General features: G+C 37.3%; 1 protein-coding gene across 11 annotated transcripts in view; it reads right to left on the bottom strand.

Annotated features, from left to right (window-relative positions):
* Positions 1-19,177, bottom strand: part of ctnnd2b (catenin (cadherin-associated protein), delta 2b) — a 157,584-nt gene that overhangs the window by 57,134 nt on the left and 81,273 nt on the right. For 6 of the 11 annotated variants that reach the window (XM_067529330.1, XM_067529324.1, XM_067529328.1 and 3 more), the window contains 7 exons: positions 11,726-11,877; positions 11,337-11,495; positions 9,411-9,556; positions 7,017-7,267; positions 5,049-5,180; positions 3,153-3,200; positions 2,588-2,831 (listed from right to left, as the gene is read on the bottom strand). In XM_067529330.1, coding sequence (XP_067385431.1) covers positions 2,588-2,831; positions 3,153-3,200; positions 5,049-5,180; positions 7,017-7,267; positions 9,411-9,556; positions 11,337-11,495; positions 11,726-11,877 — 1,132 coding nt within the window. The remainder of the gene's footprint in view (positions 1-2,587; positions 2,832-3,152; positions 3,201-5,048; positions 5,181-7,016; positions 7,268-9,410; positions 9,557-11,336; positions 11,496-11,725; positions 11,878-19,177) is intronic. The other 5 variants (XM_067529332.1, XM_067529323.1, XM_067529331.1 and 2 more) reach the window with 3 other exon arrangements.

The following is a 19,177-nucleotide window of genomic DNA, read 5'->3' as shown; positions in this document are numbered from 1 at the left end:
AGACATGCATTTAGAGCAGATGAAGGGTACATCAAGTAAAGAGAGGGTCTTAGGATATAGACGCTGGGTATTACCTTATGCCCAAGCGGATTTTTAGGTAAATTTGCTGCAATGGATCTAACAAAACAGAGTGTTTCCTGTGTTTTGCAGCAAATTTACATTGTCACAACCTTTGTACAATATATAAAACACTTTGTGTGCTGTATTTAATGTATGAGGTTGGCCTGTTAATTAAATTAGCTGTTGAATTATAACACTGATTACAAAATCATTCATGTGTAATTTATTTTTATTTAATTTTATTGTGTGCTTGAATGTAACTGTTTTTTCTGAAAAGGTGAACTTATAGCAGAGAAGCTAATTAGTGAGTAATGAAAAGGTAAGATTCTAAGCTTGTTATTTGTAGGTTCAATTAAAACAAGATATTTATATATATGTTTTCAGTAACTATTTCTCCCCATGAATTTGTCTTAATAAACACTGAGGTTACAGTTCATCTTTTATATTAGGAAAGTATTTTAAAAAACTGATTATGTTTAATCCCATTTTCTTAATGTTGCTACTTTCACTATATCCCTTACATTCATATATTACACATATAGTGATTATGTCAGCGTAAAGCATATAGCAATAATGTGATGTTAATGATGGTGGTGCTAATGTTTACCAGCTATGTTGACTAACTGGTCAACAGCTAGGTGCATCTTATATCTTATATATTTTTCTGTTTGTCAAAAAAGTCCCATAAAAAAAACAAAACCAGCAATGAATTTATCCTAGTGACTACTCATTAACATTTCCTCTGCTGCTAGGAAACAATTAAAAACACATCACTCAGCCACATGTTTAGTGAAAGTCACCATAGACAGACCCTACCTACCTAAAAGTGGGTTCGGTAACTCTACAGCTAGTTCTAATTTTTCTATCACTGCCTTGAACAAGTGTTCACTTGTTGATATGAACAACTGAACACAGTAGTTTAGCTGGCAAATTGCCCAACATATATATTTCTAAGGAGTTAGCTACTGCGGCTACCCCAAACATCTATACGTTTTATTTGCTTTCCTTCTGGCTTACTTTTGAGATGCATGTAAAAGTGGACAGACTGAAAATATGTTTTTCTGCACTTCAGAGGCTAACATTGATTGCCCCAACGAGTCTGATGCAAGTTCTCATTTCTCCACAAAAAAGGTATTGATAGCCAAAATGCCACTAGCAAATTAACACATCGTTGGTTTTTGTTTTCTTATGGGATTTGAAAAAGTATTATGAAATATATAAAAACATCATCCAAAGATTTCAGCAGCAGTGCATCAAGCATGTAATCTGTAAAACTTATCTGTGTATTTACAGTAAAATCTTGAGAGACCCTCACTTTAACACAGTGTTGACAACAAACTACTGAATTAGTACCGTCTTATTTAGATGCATGTTGTCAATGTAAAGCAAAATGCCATGCATCACAAGTCAATCCATTAAATGTAGCAGTGCAGATGGCTGAATGCTGGAAGCTACACAACAATGATGACAAAGCTAAAGAGTGAACAAATGGACAATGTGAGTGCAATTTACTCAGAGAAATAAAGACTTGGACAATGGGTGGAGGAAAGTGGAATGGCAACAACAACCAGAATCAACTACACAAACACATAAAGATACTTTTGTGTTTCCAAATGTTACCATATAATGAAACAGTTCAGCACAAAGTGTGTTCCTCATTAAAAACACAAAATTTAAGTATAAATATATAGTGTCTCTTGGTTACACCTGAGCTGAAATGTCAATGAGAGACACTTCAGCTTTAATTAGGCTGCTTCTGTCTTTAACAGCCAGTCTGTGCATTCATTAGTCGGAAAAAAGGGGCCAAGACAGTGAAATCCACAGCACAACTGGAATAATATTTCAAACCAGATTTTAACTAGGACAAAAGAATGATAAAAACAGCTATTACTGTTGTTTATGTGTCTCTTTCTTCCTCTTTTTTTGTCTGTCACTGTTTGTCTCTAACGCCCACACCTATACACAGAGCTCCTTTGGTTTAAAAACAGACTTCATGCAGACATTCCACATTAACTGTGTCTACCTACTGCATAGAATGTGACCGATTGTCACTGAGAGAGAAGCACTCCGCTCCTAACACTACCAGCAAACAAACAAAATTGGACCTAAAGTTGTGCAGAGGCATTCATACAGCAGTGTCAACAAGCCCCAATACTAGGCAAACCACAGAGAGAAGAGTGAAAGATGTGGCGTGATGTGTGCCCCATACTAAAGCCCAGATTCAGTCTGTCTTTGACTGCATGGGATAGTGCAGTTAACCCTAACAATCAGTTATCATTTAAGGTGTTACAAACTGTTTGATGTCATAACGTCACACTTCTGACTTAGACACTCTTTTGTAAATCCAATTAAAGCTTTTTTCACTGTTAGCCTATTGTCATTTTTTTAAGTTAAGAATCATACGCTGTACACCTTTTTGGTGAATCTGGCCCTCAGTAAGATCAGTGAAAGTGGGAAGGGAGCAGGACAAAGGCCTTCACCAACAAGCCAGAGTAGAATTTAAGCAAAAATTTCTTGTTTTTCTCACCTTGGGTCTTTCTGGATGCTGTCCACAGATGGAGAACGACCTAGGGCAGCCTCAGGGGGGAGGGCAGGGCCCGACTTGCTGTAAGGCGACTCTGTGGAAGGGCAGAACTGCAGAGTGCGGTACGGATTGGTGTAATCAGCCGCTCCACTTCCTGTGGCGAAGCTGCCTCTCTGAAAGGTTCCTGCAGTGCTCTGGCTTCCTGTTCGCTGCAAGGGGATTGGATCAACACCGGGGGAGGGCGGGGCTAAAATGGGAAGAGGAGTGTAGGGACAGAGCAGATAGTTGAGGACCTCTTGGTACAACTGGTTCGCTACTGGGTTTGATTTAGCCAAGGAGGGACAGGGATTAGAGGATGAAGAAAATCCCACAAATGCCAAAATGAGTATGCATGTACACACACATACAAACACACACACACAAACACAAACACACAGACACAATGAGTAACAAGCACCACCAGCACCAATGGAACAAAATGGCACAAAATCAAAAGAGGGAATTAAAAAAGGAAAAAGAAAAGAAATCAAAAAGTAAATAAACATGACAAACTACAGTTATAACTTACAACTCAACAGGCGGGGTAACAGGTGATAAGGTTCGCTCACCAAATGGGCTTAGGATTTTCATTTGGGTTGAAAAAGACAAACAGAAGCGGTCAAAAGCTACAAATGCTACACAAATGTTTATAGGCCTCACATAAAATTTGTAGGCATCCTTTTTAAAGTAGCGGTAATAAAATGCTATCCCTACAGCATCACTTAGCATAGTAGCATAACAGCAAAAGTCAACTGTAACCCACCCCCCAAAAAAGTTCTCCCTCTCATCACACTGTCCATTGTGTATATACCCAGTTATCTTCGAGAGGCCATTATGTACAGTGTACACAGCCAACTACACCTGAGACCTTAATTATGTTTTGCTCCCTGTTCTGATGTACGATTCTGCCCCTTGGTTTGCATAGAATCATGAGAGCACATTAAAAACATTTCCCCTCAAGATGGGATAAAATGGAAAGGAACAGTTTGCTCTTTCTTTTTGAAACATACTTTTATCCTCATCAAAAGTAAGATGAGAGCATTGATATCACCCTGAGTCTCTGCTGCCAGCTCAGCTCAACACCACCCTCTGATCGCTGTTGGTACCAGGTACTTCCCTTTCCTCTGCAGATAGAGTACTACCTCAATTTAGCTAGTTCTTATAGGGATGCAATAAACTGCTCTGACGTCAATGTCATTACACACAAGAACAATTGTGCATAAAGAAGGAAGAAGTTCACATGATGAGACAAGTGTGGAAACAAGTATGGTTGCTAGAAGGTGACCCGAAGGTAGCGCTGCTTCTATTTGACCAATCAGCAGCTAGACTGCAGTGTTCTAACGTCATCGTTTGGTATTTGCATGAGTGTGTAACCTGAAGAATCTTAAAACCTTAAAATGTAGCCTGGTTTCAACATCTACTTTTATGTTGCCCAAAAAAACAAAAAACTAAACTAGAATAAAATATAAAAATGAAAATAAAATGAAGCTCTAAGGGAAGGAGAGATAGAGTGGGCCTGATCCTGATTGTTACTGCTGTGATGACTCAGATTTACAGACACAAAGCTGATTGTTGTTCATGATGATTGTTATTTTTATCAAAGTGATGTATCAATGTGTATGGTAGACTAGCATGGTAAAAATTACCTTAAATTGTTTAATTAATATGTGGCCTTTTTAGCGCTAACCCAACCAAAGTGGTACTCTTTCTGTGATATTTCACAGAAAGAGTACCACTTTATGTATTTTCCTCTAAAGCAGTGCCCATTGCTCAGGCAACCAAACCAGCAGCACTGCGTTGACAACGTTTTAGGACATGGATGATTTGCTTTGATTTTAATGCAACCTATTTAACACCCATGCGATTAATTTGAGATTAATTTGCAGCTTTGAAACTAATTACTTAACAGACTGTGACTTAGAAACAAATTGCTATTGAGACCCCAATTGGATTTGCCTACCTGATCTGATAAATAGTGCTACATGATCAGATAGAAAAAGTAAGTTTTCTTTGTACCATATCACTAAAAACACCTACTTCTCTGTTTCTTTTTCTGTTTTGTCTTTTCTGATTGTAAATTATTTATTTTATCTATCTCTTCTGTCGGGGTATCAGGTGAAGTCTTTGTTTTAAAATTAAGAATGATTTACTGTTCATTGGAATTATGTTTAGTCTTTGAGTTTGAACTATTTAAAGCGCTTTACAATTTTCCTTGAGAGACCCTCATTTAATAATGCCTATAGATCTATTAAAACAGATTTTAACATCAACTTCAGTGTTGCCTGGTTGTAAAACCATGAACCCTTCATTCTATTTCCCTTTTGATTTAGGATTCTGGGTTTTATAGACTTTATATTTGTAGGGACAAATAACTTTCCTTCTCGCATCTTCATTTTCCTAAGCCTCTAGCTCCATGTCTGCTCACCTTGCCCTCTAAGGTTGGGTTTGGTGTAGACTCTGTCTTCATAGATGGGGTCAATGTGATGTTCAGGGGACTGCAGTGGCCGGAGCTCAGAGCCCAGGTGACTGTGCTGGCTGCTGTAGGAACCTCTGGAGCCTGGAGAACACGGGGAAGATAGAGTAGATGTTAGACATACATGCTGCTCTACAAATAATTGGACACACAGACACGCATACCTATATCCATATCCAATCTGGTCTATATTGTAGTTTTTATTGTTTATTAATTTATCTTTTACCATTCTTTAAATTTAACGAGTAAGACATCTTCAAGTCATTACTGAGCTTATTCCACAAATTAACTAATTATGTTACTGAAATGCATTTTTTTATCATTTGTTCTTACTTTTTTTTTTAAACATACACAGTCCCCCATTTAATACTTCTGAACAACTTTTGGACGTTTCCTTTTTCGGTTCTTAACAATTCTGTACATATATAAATTTGTAGTATTTCGAATTTCACCATCTCCTAAACAATTTATTAGTTGGTACCAAATAATCTGCTCTACAAACTATTTTTTATGGCTCAGTTTTGTAAAACAAAAATTGATTATGCTTTTGATTTATATGGATTTCCCCAAACCCCCAGGCAGTATGCAGTATATGGAAGTACCAGTGAACCATACATTAAATATAACAGAGTCTGATCCAACAAATCCTTAACAATAAACAATACGATTCAGGCATTTTTGACTTGATATGAGTTATGATATCAATAATTACTCCCAAAAGTCTTTCAATTTCAGTGTCATTTCATTGTCATTTACTATAAACAAAACACAATCTATCACTCTGGAAACATTACACATTTATTTAGTTATTTATTTACAAAATAAATGTATTTACAAAATAAATAACAAAGGAACTAAGAGTGAGCCTTGTGGGACCCCATGAGTTATTTTCAATGTTTTTTAGGAATTGGTATTTTAATGAACATATTATAATGTATTATCTTAATAATTTTTCACCCAAGAATATGCAATCCCTCCATTACCATATCTATCTAAAATTATGACTAATGGTATCAGATGCTTTTTTAAGATCCATAAATGCTGCCAATGTAAGTTTCTTTTCTATTGCAGTGGATCTTTTCAGTAAAAAATGTACAGTAATGTCGCTGAAGTTGATCTGTTTTTTTCTAACGCCATACTGGGTTTAACATATAATAATTAATAATTATTTATATGTCATATTATCTGCCAAGATATATTTTTTACAGAGCCTGAGCATAATTAAAATGGACTAAGATGAAGTCAGGCCTAATGAGTCCAAATTTGAAAATGTGTTTCGAAATGAACGATGCTGCTAAATCAGAGATGTACCATCTGATTTTTTAATCAGTGAACTGTTAAAAAGTCAGATGCTGTGGGTGTACATTTATGTATACAATGTGGGTAAGTTGGATCAGTAATCTGTAAAGGCCCTATTTAAGCTGAAAAATAAATACAGGTTTAGGTTTGATGTCATCTGATGATTTGGGTTTTCAAGGAATGTCTTGCATATTCCAGCTACACAATGTTAAACAAAATTCTACTCCACACTAAGATGGTACCAGAGCTAAAATGGCCTGAATATAGTCCAGACCTGTTAGCCATTGAAAACATCTGCCGCATTCTGAAGTAAAAAAAAAAGTAAAAAAATACAACAAAGGGAGATCCCCCTAACTGCTGAGCTTTTCAAAGTTTCAACATTTGATATGCTGTCTTTGTACTACTGTATAATCAAAAATAGGTTTCAAAGGATTCGTAGTTGTTGGCATTTACAGTTATTTTTCATTTACACAGTGTCGTGGAAATCTGGGTTTGTTCTCCTCACCAATTTCTTGTTTCAGTTATAAAAATTTGAATATAATGAACTATATCACATAACTGTACAGTGGCATCACATACACAAGTAAACACATAAAAAAGTAATAATAAACTTGTCTTGACCTCTACCTGCCAGGCTACCAGGCCTTTGCAGGGTTGCGTTGGCATACAGCTCATGGGAAATCTTGTAACTTTCCGCTCCGATGTGATGAAGCATGCGCTTGGTAGGTGACAGGGTGGCGTAGCTTCCCACGGCTGAGCTGAGCTGGTGGATGGGCGACGAGGTATTGTTTCCACCTGGGGAGGCTGCCATGGGGAGGGGCGATGAGGAGCCAGCGGCACCAGATGCTACCATGTTGATAGGTGATGAGGTGCTGCAGAAGGACAAAATTCAATTGGTAAAGTTTGTGTATGATGATCATTTCATTCAAATCTAATATTGGCATTTAAGGGAAATGTCAAATGTGAACTTAAAATTCTATTTAGAAGTCTTAAAGAGTGATATATTGTGTGGAAAAACAGTTGTATAAATTCGCTTTGCCTCTGTAAGAACTCTGGCAACTCAAGAAAAAAACCCTGATAATGTCATCATGGTTAACTGAGATTAAGCTTAGACACAGCAAGCTGACACAACAAGTCTACATTATCAATTAAGGATGTAGAGTTTGAAAAACATTGCAGTTTATCAGGGAGGCAGGGCAAAAAGACAAGAAAAAACAAAAATAAATGGATGGACACAGACAGTGGATGCAAAAATGGAGCATACTGGGATATGTCTACAAAAGGGTTATTTTAAAATTGTGCACAGAAACTGTTTCAGTGTTTGCTGAATTTTTTTTAACTAGGCACAGTCTGTACAGAACTCCAGTAGCAGATAATAAAATTTATGCCGTAGCAATGTAAATGCAACACCAATAAATTAGAGATGTCAGTGCACTGTGTGAGAGTATTATTCATACATTGCATCTGATTATTACTGCTCTATATGGAAACTAAAGTATAAAGTAACATGCAATATTAAGACTAAGAGAAATATACTGAATTGTTGTGTTTTTTTCCATGGCTGCCCCTTTCAGTCTTTTGACTTTTAGTTTTGAATAAAAACATTTTAAACATTTGACTGCACTTTATAAGCTTGTAATCACTAGCTTGCTAGCAGTCTGCTACTTTGTTATTAGTTGTAAAAATCAAGTGCTTTTTCAAAGATTTATTGGTCATGGGTAATTCAGCAATGCCGTTAATTAATGCAAAGAAACAATGAAGTACCTTTCACTGTCTGTGGTAGGTTATCACCCAATAACTGGTGAGAACTGCACATTCAAAGTTAAAATCTCAGGTATAAGGAGAGATCTATGTAGAGATCCCACATTTGCAACAATTAAAGCAATTCGACCAATCAAAGTGAATTCTGCATGATCATTTTATCCAATCACTGTGACTCTTCTTGGAAAGTTGACCTACACTTCTTACTTACAAGTATGGCTCATTAGAGCTACTCATAAGAGCTTGCTAATCCTGTGTGGTAGTTTCCTAAAATAAAACCCACACAAGAAGAGAAATGATAGGTCCACTTATGACAAGATGAGAAGAAATATCCAACTTGCGGCATATTGTGTATCATTTGCAGGTGCCAGGAAATTATTATTGGTAATTAATTTCTAGGAGATGCCCAAAACTTTATGCAAAGCTGGAATAACTGTAAAAATTATTGGAAAATGCAAGGCAATTCCCTGCCTTAATATTTTTGCACTGCATGAATGTTTTGATAAAACACAAATGAAAGTTACTGACTGGCACTTTTCTGCCACAAAACACACCTGAATAATAGTTGAAACACTGGGAAAAAAGACGACCTAATTACTCTGAAAGAAGCTGTTGTATCCAGAACTATTTCAAGTGCCCAAAGTATTAGAATATATAATGACAAACTGTGTGTGTATGTGTGTGTGAGTGTCGTAGAATAACAAGATTTATTGTCACTGAAATTTTCACTCGCTCATGCAATTTCATCGAATAAATCTCCCGAAAAACATCCCAAAATGTCACAAAACCAGGCATTCCAGCCTGCATGAATCCCAAATAAAGCCAGCAAATTACTGGAGTGGCGGTTTATGTTTTAGTTATTATATACTCAACCAAGCAGCATGTGTACTGCATCTATATAATGCTTATTAAAGTGCAACTGGTTACAGCATATTTCATAGTGCAGCTAGTTGATGAATAATAAAGCATGAGGGAAAACGTGTCAGCACAGTTGTCTAACGTCCAATTTAGTTTTTTTTTCTGAGAGAGACTACAGGATAGAAACTGTTTTTCAAAGCCATAAATCTTAGCACCATTTGAAGTAATTGTTGAGTCACTGGTATTGATCAACAGCTGTATCAACCTCCTGTAGATATAATCTTTTGTGTTTTGGGACTAGCAGAATTCTTTTAGTATGTAATGCACTCTTGTAATGTAATGCACTCTTGACTCTTGTTACTGAGAATCAACTGGTTTTACTTGAACAGAACCAACCTGTAGGACTTAGCGAGTCGGCTGGGTGACTGTTTAGGTGAGGACACCCTCTGTAGCGTTGCGTAGCTGGGCATGTCAGAGGAGGCTGATCCAAGGCGCTGCAGCTTGGTAGGGGATCCCACCGCCTGCAGAGGCGAGCTCACACGCTGTAATAGAAGAGTTGTACCTAATTAAAGGGTAATGCCATTCTTTTTAAAATATTAAAATACTATTATAAAATAATAATAATAATAATAATAATAATATCAATATTGGTACAGAGTTGAACAACACCGCATGGGACTAAGAAACCAGGAAGCAGAGACTAATCTGTGATAACATTGTGATGAAGAGCTGGGAACTATCATGAATGAATGACTATGACGTTTTCAACCAAGTAAACTTAAAATGCAACAACCAATGAGCCGCTAAATGAAGTTCCTTAAGAATTCTTAACATGGAATTTAATTTAGTCTCAAATGGGAAGATAAGTTAAATAAATATTTGCACGGTGTTGAAGTTAAATATTAATATTAAAGATACAATTTGTAATTCTCCATTAATTTCGATGATCATGGTCAAGATTTGCTGAAGTGAGGATGCTGACACTTTTTGACACAGCACCATATTAAACAGTGGCCCATTTGAATCTCCAAATCTTCTGTAGACAAGATGATTTTCTATATCTATTTTTTACTGAAACAACAACTTTTTGGAATTTATTAAGTTAAGTAAGTTACTAAGCTACTTTTTCAGTGGCACTATAAACATCCTGTTCAGTACATTACAAACCTACAGTGTCAGAATCATTATTAGGCCTAGGACCCATCTCTGGGTAGAGTGGGTCATACACTAACTGCAGGGTCTGTGGGTCAATTTCCATTACATTCAGTTGAAGTTAATGCAGATAAGTCAATGACCTAATGATATGTGATAATGTTTACTTGTAAGTTGCTTTGGATAAAAGTGTCTGCCGAATAACTAAATGTTCTCTGATGCAATCACATTAGCATGTTGTACATCCTTATTACATGTGGTGGACAAATGACAAACGATGTGTCACTGATAATAAAAAAAAGACCAGGACTATACAGTACAGTGATGCTTTGAAGTAATTTCTAAACTGAGAGCAAATTGTGATGCACCATTAGTATTTAGTTTTGAAAGTTTTGGACAAATTAAACATCTGACCTGGTGATAAAGCTAGAGGAAAAGTGATTATTTGAATCATTCCTCTGGAAATCATGTCTGTACCACGTTTTCCTAATTAAATCTAAGGTGCAGAGATATTTTACTTAATAAGTGTAACCTTTAGCTAGCTGGTGGCACTAAAGGAAAAGGAAAAGTATCACTAATGTCATTGACATTCATCTTCTGAGGACCGTGAATATCTCTATATAATTTCATGACAATCCATTGTATGTTTGGCAAAGCATTTCACCTTATCTAGTCATGGATGACTAGAAGTAATTTAGAGATATTATTTGATGACTGTAAATGTCTGTACAAAACATCATGGCAATTGAGTTTTGTTAAGATATTTCAGTCTGCTACTGCTAGCTAATGGCACCTGCCAAATAAAATCCCTGCTTAGCATGACCTTTTTGATTATCCACAAAATTGATCTTATTTTAATAAATCTTAAAAGAATCTTGAAAGCCACTTACTGCACTGACAGTCAAAATAGCTTGTTCGAAACATAAGAATGTGCATATCTAAAATGTTTTCACTAAATTTGATTGGGTATTCTTGATTTTTGATGGGTTGCCAGTGGAATCAACAGAAACTTGTGTGACTGGTGCAAGCTCACAAACCGTGAGTGTAGTATTTCTTTAATAGATAAGTATACTCTAACACTCTTTGGTTCCACCTGGCGAGAGCTGTGAATAAAGGATTCCATCATTAGTGTACTAGTGGGGTCCCATTAATCTCATAAAGGATTTGTACCTGTGCAGGCAAAGTGGCACATGAGTAATACATTGATGGTCCAGCAGGTGCAGGTCCACCCTCATTGGGCATGTGGAAGGTACTGCCAAAGGAGTCTCGCTGGGATTGAGAAGGAGAGTCTACCCCTGCTAAATGGGCAGCTGCCCGACTGGATGTCACCTAGAGAGGAATGAATGCAGAGAACGATGAGAGAAAAGTACATTAATAGAAAGCAATGTAAATCCAGATGGAGAGAAGGAGGATGGAAAGAAGAGAAACCAGAGAAGTAGCAAAACATTTTACAAAGAAATGGGGAAGTGACAGGAACGGTGGTGGACGAAGATGCAAATGGAGAGAAGTGGACAGATAAACAAGAGAAAAGAAACCTTGTGATGAATTCATGTGTGTACCTGGTTGTAGCTGTGAACAGCTCCTCCGATCTGCACGCCACGGCCCGTTAACGTTTCTCCAAGTGCCAGTCCTTGATTACTATGGTAGCCAGCTGCTGCATAGGCATCCTGGTTGTTAAGCTGCAAAGCGCTTTGGGACAGGAGGCCTTGTCCTGATGTTAGAAAGAAAGACAAGAAAAGAATGAAAAAATAAACACTTGACATTTAGAAGCAAGCATAGTTTCTTTTATGTTAATTTGTCAATTCTGTCTTTTATATGAAAGAAAAGATGAAAGAAGTTTGGGTTTGGAGTTAGATATGTCAAGTGAGTTTGTGTCAGTGTTTGAGACAGACTTTTGATCACTGTCAAAAGCCACCTCAAGACTTGGTTTCAAGTCTGTCAAGTTGTGTTTTATGTATTCTGGTCTCAGATGACTTTTGCTTCTCTAACAGTATATTTTTGCGTAAAGACTCATGCTGTTCATGGCCTTGAAGGCATTTTGTAACCTAATTTACATCCCGCACGTTATACAATGTATTTCTTTTTTCAAATGGGACAAACGTTTGAATACAATAGCTATAACAGACTATAACAGATTTGTAACAGACCTTAAAATAAAAAATAAAAAAAACATGATAAAAGGAAGAAGGGGAATAAATAAAAGAAGAAATAGAAATAGAATAAAACTTTTGTCCTTTTTTCAAGACAACCATTTGCTTTTTACCCACTATGTTGTTCCAGTATTCACTCTTTTCCTCTCATGCTCTGTGACCTTGAAATGGCACTTTGTTACTAACCTCCATTTAAAGCATGCTTTTCTTTTTCTCCAGTCTATATTTTTCCCTATAATTCAGCAGGAGAAGTGTGTGTACATGAATGTATGCAAGAATGCAAACACAGTCACTGATTTGATTTAAATATTAAGATGTATGGCAGTTAGGTCTGTGCCTTAAGGCATGTGTTAGGGTTGTTGGTTTTTGATTTTCAGGAAATAAAGATATCTTGTCAAAATCACTTTCATAACTGTTAGGATAGAGCTGAGAGCAGATTAATTTATCTTGTGGATTGGTGACAGGTGAACAACAACAAATGCGATGTGACTGGACCCATTTCTTCAAATGTCAAACTGTTATCACAGTGTACCAAGGTATACTATATCAGTCTTTTTAGTGGTACTTAAAGCTTGACCAGTTCTTTTAAAGTGAATTACTATGATCAATCATGTAAGCAAAGATATCTTTCCCATAAATTTACACTTTGCTAAACTTTAACACACGAATGTGTGTCATTAATTGAACTGAAAACCAAAAATTAAGGGAATGTAGAATCATCCATCAAGCCATTATCTAAGCCTTATCCTGTTTAGGGTTGCAAGGGGCTGGAGCCAAATCCACTGGTCTCTGGGCAAATGGCAACAATATAGGATATTTCAGGCCTGACATGCTTATTCTGACACTTACATGCAATTTAGATTGCCCAATTAACTGGCCTTTCTTTGGATTCTGTGAAAATTGAGTATTTGGGGTGAAGGGGGATGAAGGGTTTGGCCCCATCCAACTTTTTTTTAACCCTGTTTGGTTAAGAAGTCTAAGATGGTGCAGTACAAACAGCTCAACAAAAGAAATGTTGTAACTTTCACAGTGACACATGGTAGAAATATCCTGTGCTGAATTAATCAACTTATTATCCAGTTAGTGACCAAGAGCAGTTATTTATTACTACTTTTATAGCACCACATATTTAACAAGAACACACAAAGGAATTTTGCTGTGCCACCTGCTGATGAGACAGTTATGATATAAAATACTAGACTGATTATGGGCCAACTTGGAAAAATCATATATTGTGTCTTACATCACATTTATGGAAGAGCAACTTAGCAAAGCAGCAGAAGCATCAAGTGTTCAATTCATCTACACAGGATGCATTTGAGAATTACACTACAGTACAGGTTAATTTAAAAGCTTAATGCAGTCCACAGTGTCACCAGACAGGGCAATATTATGATTGGACTGTATAAAAAGTGCAGCTAGATCCCCAGAGTTCAGCTTAGTTTAACTGTTTACATAGCCTGCTTTTCCACTTAAGGGTATGCATTTAAAAGCTTCAAAAGAATCTTTCAATTCCATACCAAGAATAAAACGAGAATCACAAGTCACAAATCATGCATATTTATAATAAGTATTCAAATTATTAGCAAAACTAAGAAAAATATTAACAACTATATTGCTGCAATGACCATCTCCCTGCCTCTAATTCAAATGACGTTTTGGTTCAAAGTACTCGCACTGGGGGAAAATTTTTACGTTTAATCTAAGAGGCTAACATTTGAACATTTGAACAACATTTCTCATAAGAAGACAGAGAAAAAAAATATCTGTAAGCTATAAACAAGTTGAGTTGTTGCCCAAAGAATTACAGTGAATCCAGAGTATTCCCAGCACTTAACTGTTTCCACATTTTATGTTACTGCCTTATTTCAAAATGGATTCAATTCTTTATTTTCCTAAATATTTAACAAAAAATTGCCTATAACAGAGTTTTTTTGAAATCTTAGCAAATTTATTAAAAACAAAAAATATCACATGTACATAAGCATTCACCGCCTTTGTTTAATAGTCTGTTGAAGCACCTTTAGCATCAATTACAGCCTGAATTATTTTTCAGTACGATGCTACAAGCTCAGCACACCTATTTGTTGGCAGTTTCTCCCATTCTTCTTTGCAGTGCCTCTCAAGCCCCATCAGGTTGGATGAGGAGTGTCAGTGTGCAGCCATTTCCAGATCTCTCCAGACATGTTCAATTGGGTTCAAGTCTGGGCCACTTAAGGACATTCACAGAGTTGTCCTGTAGCCACTCCTTTGTTATCTTGTCTGTGTGCTTATGGTCGTTGTCCTGTTGAAAGAGTAACCATCGCCCCAGTCTGAGGTCCAGAGCACTCTTGAACAGGTTTTCATCAAGGACGTCTCTGTACATTGCTGCATTCATCTTTCCCTGGCATTCAGGCCAAAGAGTTCAACCTTTGCTTCATCAGACCAGAGAATGTTGTTTCTCACTGTCTGAGAGTCCTTCAGGTGGGCTGTCATGAGAAGTGAAGTGGTTTCCGTCTGGCCACTCTACCATACAGGCCTGATTGGTAAGGTGTGACAGAGATCCTTGTTCTTCTGGAAGGTTCTCCTCTCTCCACAGAGAAATGTTGGAGCTCTTTCGAAATGACCATCAACCTGATGGTCACTTTGGTCACCTTCCTGACTAAGGCCCTTCTCTCTCAATTGCTCAGTTGGGCTGGCCGGCCCGCTCTAGAGAGAGTCCTGGTGGTTGCAAACATCTTCCATTTACGGATGATGGAGGCCACTGTGCTCATTGGGCCCTTCAATGCTGCAGAGGTTTTTCTGTACCCTTCCCCAGATCTGTGCCTCAATATAATCCTGTCTCTGAGGTGTATAGACAATTCCTCAGACTTTACGACTAATGTCCAATCAACTGAATTTACAATAGGTGGACTCCAATAAGTATTAATGGCAAAGGCCATTAATGTCATTATAGGGTATTGTTAGTAGATTTTTGAGGGAAATAATGAATTTGATCCATTTTGGAATAAGGCTGTAACATGACAAACCTGTAAAAAGTTAAGTGCTGGAAATACTTTCTGAATGCACTGTATGATATGGCCTTTACACATGTATATATTTCCACCCCTTATTTTCAGATAAAGGAAATGCTATCAAATTTACAGGAAAGTTCTGCAATTTGCAACAGAGATGTCTGTAAAAAACAGCAGCCTATGATCATTCATTTTTATTGTCCCATTGGGAAAGTCAATGATATACTGTTGATAATGTCCAATCTTATGTCAGCATTAGACATCAGTAAGTGGACTGGTACTGAGGCATAATTTTATAGCATTTAATTGAAAATGAGTATATTTGATGGTAGTCCAAGTCTGATTCACACACTGAAAAGTTACCAAATTATAACCAACTGATTTGATGGCTGACCAGATGCTAGCTCAGTCTCCACTCACAGTATGACTGGCCAGCTGGAGTCTGGCCGACCGATCTTTGGTGGATTTTGGATCACAGCCTGAATGTGGAAGTGGAAGGGTAAGAGTTGTTGTAATAAAAACAGCTCCACCGGAAGGTGTTAAACAGCAGTGTATCAGCGATTCTCACACTTTAAATTTTACTACAGTTGACAGATGACATTTCAAAGTGTAGATGAGGTGTAATGAGCCAGGGACTAAGCTGAGCCACTGGTTATCTTTCATAAAAACGAGAGAAAAAAACAAAAACAAAACATGATTTGTCTTTCCCCAAAGCAATAGTTGGATTTTCAGTTCCTTTTTTGTGTCTTAATTACCCAAACTCTATTTCAAACTTACCACAAACCCAATTTCTTAATAATATAGTTTATACTTGTTTGTGGAGATCATTTTTTTTCTCTGGGTGAATAACATCAGTTTGTCATGAAACTGTACACACCGTCATGTCTTACTTTATGGTAACAAAACTGTGCATGCAGTCCTTTATGGCTGACACTGTAATTGATTAACAGGTTCCCTGACTGACACATACATTTGCAGCATACACTAATGAGATAAAATGCTTCATTGCTAATTTCAAACAGCCTCATTCACGTTCCTGACACATTTGCAGCTTTATGATTTGTATACAGATACATAATTTGCAGTCTAAACATGCAAGTGTGAAAAAAAAACAGGCTGAATGTAAATGATGTGAATGAGTAAAACATAAGGACATGGTCGGATGATGTATTGTAGACTGCAAAGTGTAAATTTGACAGTGTGTCACATAAAGTTGGACTTCAAAAAATCATTTGAGGAGGAGAGGAGAGTGAGCTGCCTGTGAGACTCGCAAAACTCTCCCTTTGCTCTTATTTTTGATGCACCCTCAATTCATTTACGTAGTGATTGCAATGGTCTGCCCCATCAACAGCTTTAATGATGATATTAAGGTAATTTTTAATCCAAATATTACTTAGCACATGGTGGCCAACAGTGGCAATTTGCTGCCATAAAGCATGATTTCAGCAACAGTGTGTGTACAGTACAGTACTCCAGTATGAAAGTGAGTTGTTTGCCTTTCTGGGTTTGTAAAATTACTTTACTGTAATACTCAGCTCTAAATAGACTCTCAAAAGTTCTTAAGGTCTCTTTAATCAGAGGTGGTGCTTCTGTAATCTCTATTGATGTACCTTTTCTTGCCAGTGACCTAAGAATTAGAAAATTTCTTGTGAATGTAAAACAAGAGAAAAAAGAATCATGGAGTGCCAGCGGTCAATATTTACTGCATGAGGCTGATAAAATCAGCAGCTAACAACAAATATAGTCACTTTGAATAAGTGTGTTGGAAAATAAAGCTCCATCTAAGTTTAAGTATGGCGAATGGCGTCTGTGGGCAGAGTAACTGGTGCATTATTTAAACTGTGATATTAAGCTCAGCGTGGGTTTACTAGGTCAAAACGTCCATGTCCAATATAGGCTCTTCTAGGGTGAGTACACACCCATGGAGAATATGCACATTGATATCCATCCATCCATTATCTGTAACTGCTTATCCTATTTAGGGGCTTGAGCCTATCCCAGCTGTCATTGGGTGACAGACGGGGTACACCCTAGACAGTTCCCAAGCTATCTCAAGATCTACACAGAGAAAAATACACAGATAGTCAACAATTCACAGTCCCATTCACACCTAAAGGCAATTTAGAGTCACCAATACACCTAATATGCATGTCTTTCGACTGTGGGAGGAAACCCTCACAAGCATGGGGGGAACTTGCAAAACCCACACAGAAAGGCCGCTGTCAGTTGGGGATTTGAACCAGGGACCTACTAGCTATGAGATGCCAACAGCAACCACTTCAACACCATGCTGTCCACACATGATTATACAATACACTACTTGAAATGGAAAAACTCTAAAATAAATTCACACACACACACACACACACACACACACACACACACACACTTGCACAGTGCGTCAAGTTTAAAGGCCTGTTTGAAGGTTAATACTAAATGTTAGGGTTAGAGCTGGGTTTGGGCTGGGGTTAGGATTAGGCATTTGGTTGTGATGGTTAAGCTAAGAGGACAAAGAATGCATTATATCAATAAAAGTCCTACCAAGAACAGGGATACAAACTGTGTGTGTGTGTGTGTGTGTGTGTGTGTGTGTGTGTGTGTGTGTGTGAGTGTGTGTGTTTAAATCCAGGGAAAGCTATCCACTGATTCTGTTTGCCACTTTAGGTGGGTTTCATATGGGTAGTGGAGACTTCAGGGAAGCAAAAGGCCTCATAAATACATTATCACTCAAATGGCAAACACTGAAGGCTTCACTGAATCCATCAGAGGTGTGTGACTGTGTGTGTGGATAGGAAGAAGAAACAGTGTATTAGAAGGAAAGTAATGGGTTACTATAAGACAGTTTCTGCCTGTGCATTTTAGTATCTTTTCAGAGTTCAGTGAACAAATGTTTACTGCATGAATGAATCCACACCCAATCTGCATATACCTCTTCTTTCCCACACAACACACATACATACACCTAAACATATACACACACAGAAAAGATGTGTGGCTTTTTTCTTGACCAGCATTCTCTATTGACACATTTTAATATTTCATCAGTTGCCTATTTTTAGATCCCCATTGGAGGTATGTGCTCTCTGGTACACATTGAACTGCATGCACAGTCCTGAATCGTTGTGTACAAACACCATCGTGTACACACAGATTAACATGCAGACTGACGAGCATCACCAGCATGAAGCAGCATGATGCATGAAGACTCTCATCATACTCTGTTTCTGTGTCGGACTAATCTGCTCAGCAGCTAGAGTAAAGGAGCGGATTCTGCCGCTGTGTATGTGCGCTTGTGTCTAGAATGCTTTTTTTTTTAATACTTGTTTGCATTTTCCTTTGTGCTAAAAGACCATTTGCTTGCATTTTTTTTTTTTTATTGCTGATTGTTTAACAGCACAGTCAAACAAATACCATTTGACCATTCCCTGTCAGATAGTGGAAGATTTACTGATTGATTAGTGTAGGCCTAATATTGTAAGTATGATAAAGACACAAAGTCAGTCAAAGTCAGCCCTTTAAAACATGTTTCTACTAAATTATGTAACGTTTTGAATGTAAGGAGACATTTTAAAGGGCAACTTCACATGAACAGGACAAGAAATGTCAAGTAATAGTAGATAGCTATTGTTGAGAATTTAACAAGGTGATCTACAGTAGTAAGCCACTATTGGCCAGTTTTTTTAAATACATTGTCTGCCAATATATATTATTAGGTACCCTGAATGTAAGGTCAGCCCATAAAGGACAGACCCAAAAATCTGGTCTGTTTTACCAAAATCTTGGAAGGCTGCCAAAGGATTTGGCTTAACTTTTATAATATTTAATTGGACAAATTTGCCCAGGTTGTAGTTTATTATTAAGTATTTAG

Source organism: Channa argus, chromosome 14 (genome assembly GCF_033026475.1).
Source record: "Channa argus isolate prfri chromosome 14, Channa argus male v1.0, whole genome shotgun sequence".
Lineage (NCBI taxonomy): Eukaryota > Metazoa > Chordata > Actinopteri > Anabantiformes > Channidae > Channa > Channa argus.
The sequence above is the reverse complement of the archived record's forward strand: the minus strand, read 5'-3'. Positions and strand labels throughout refer to the sequence as shown.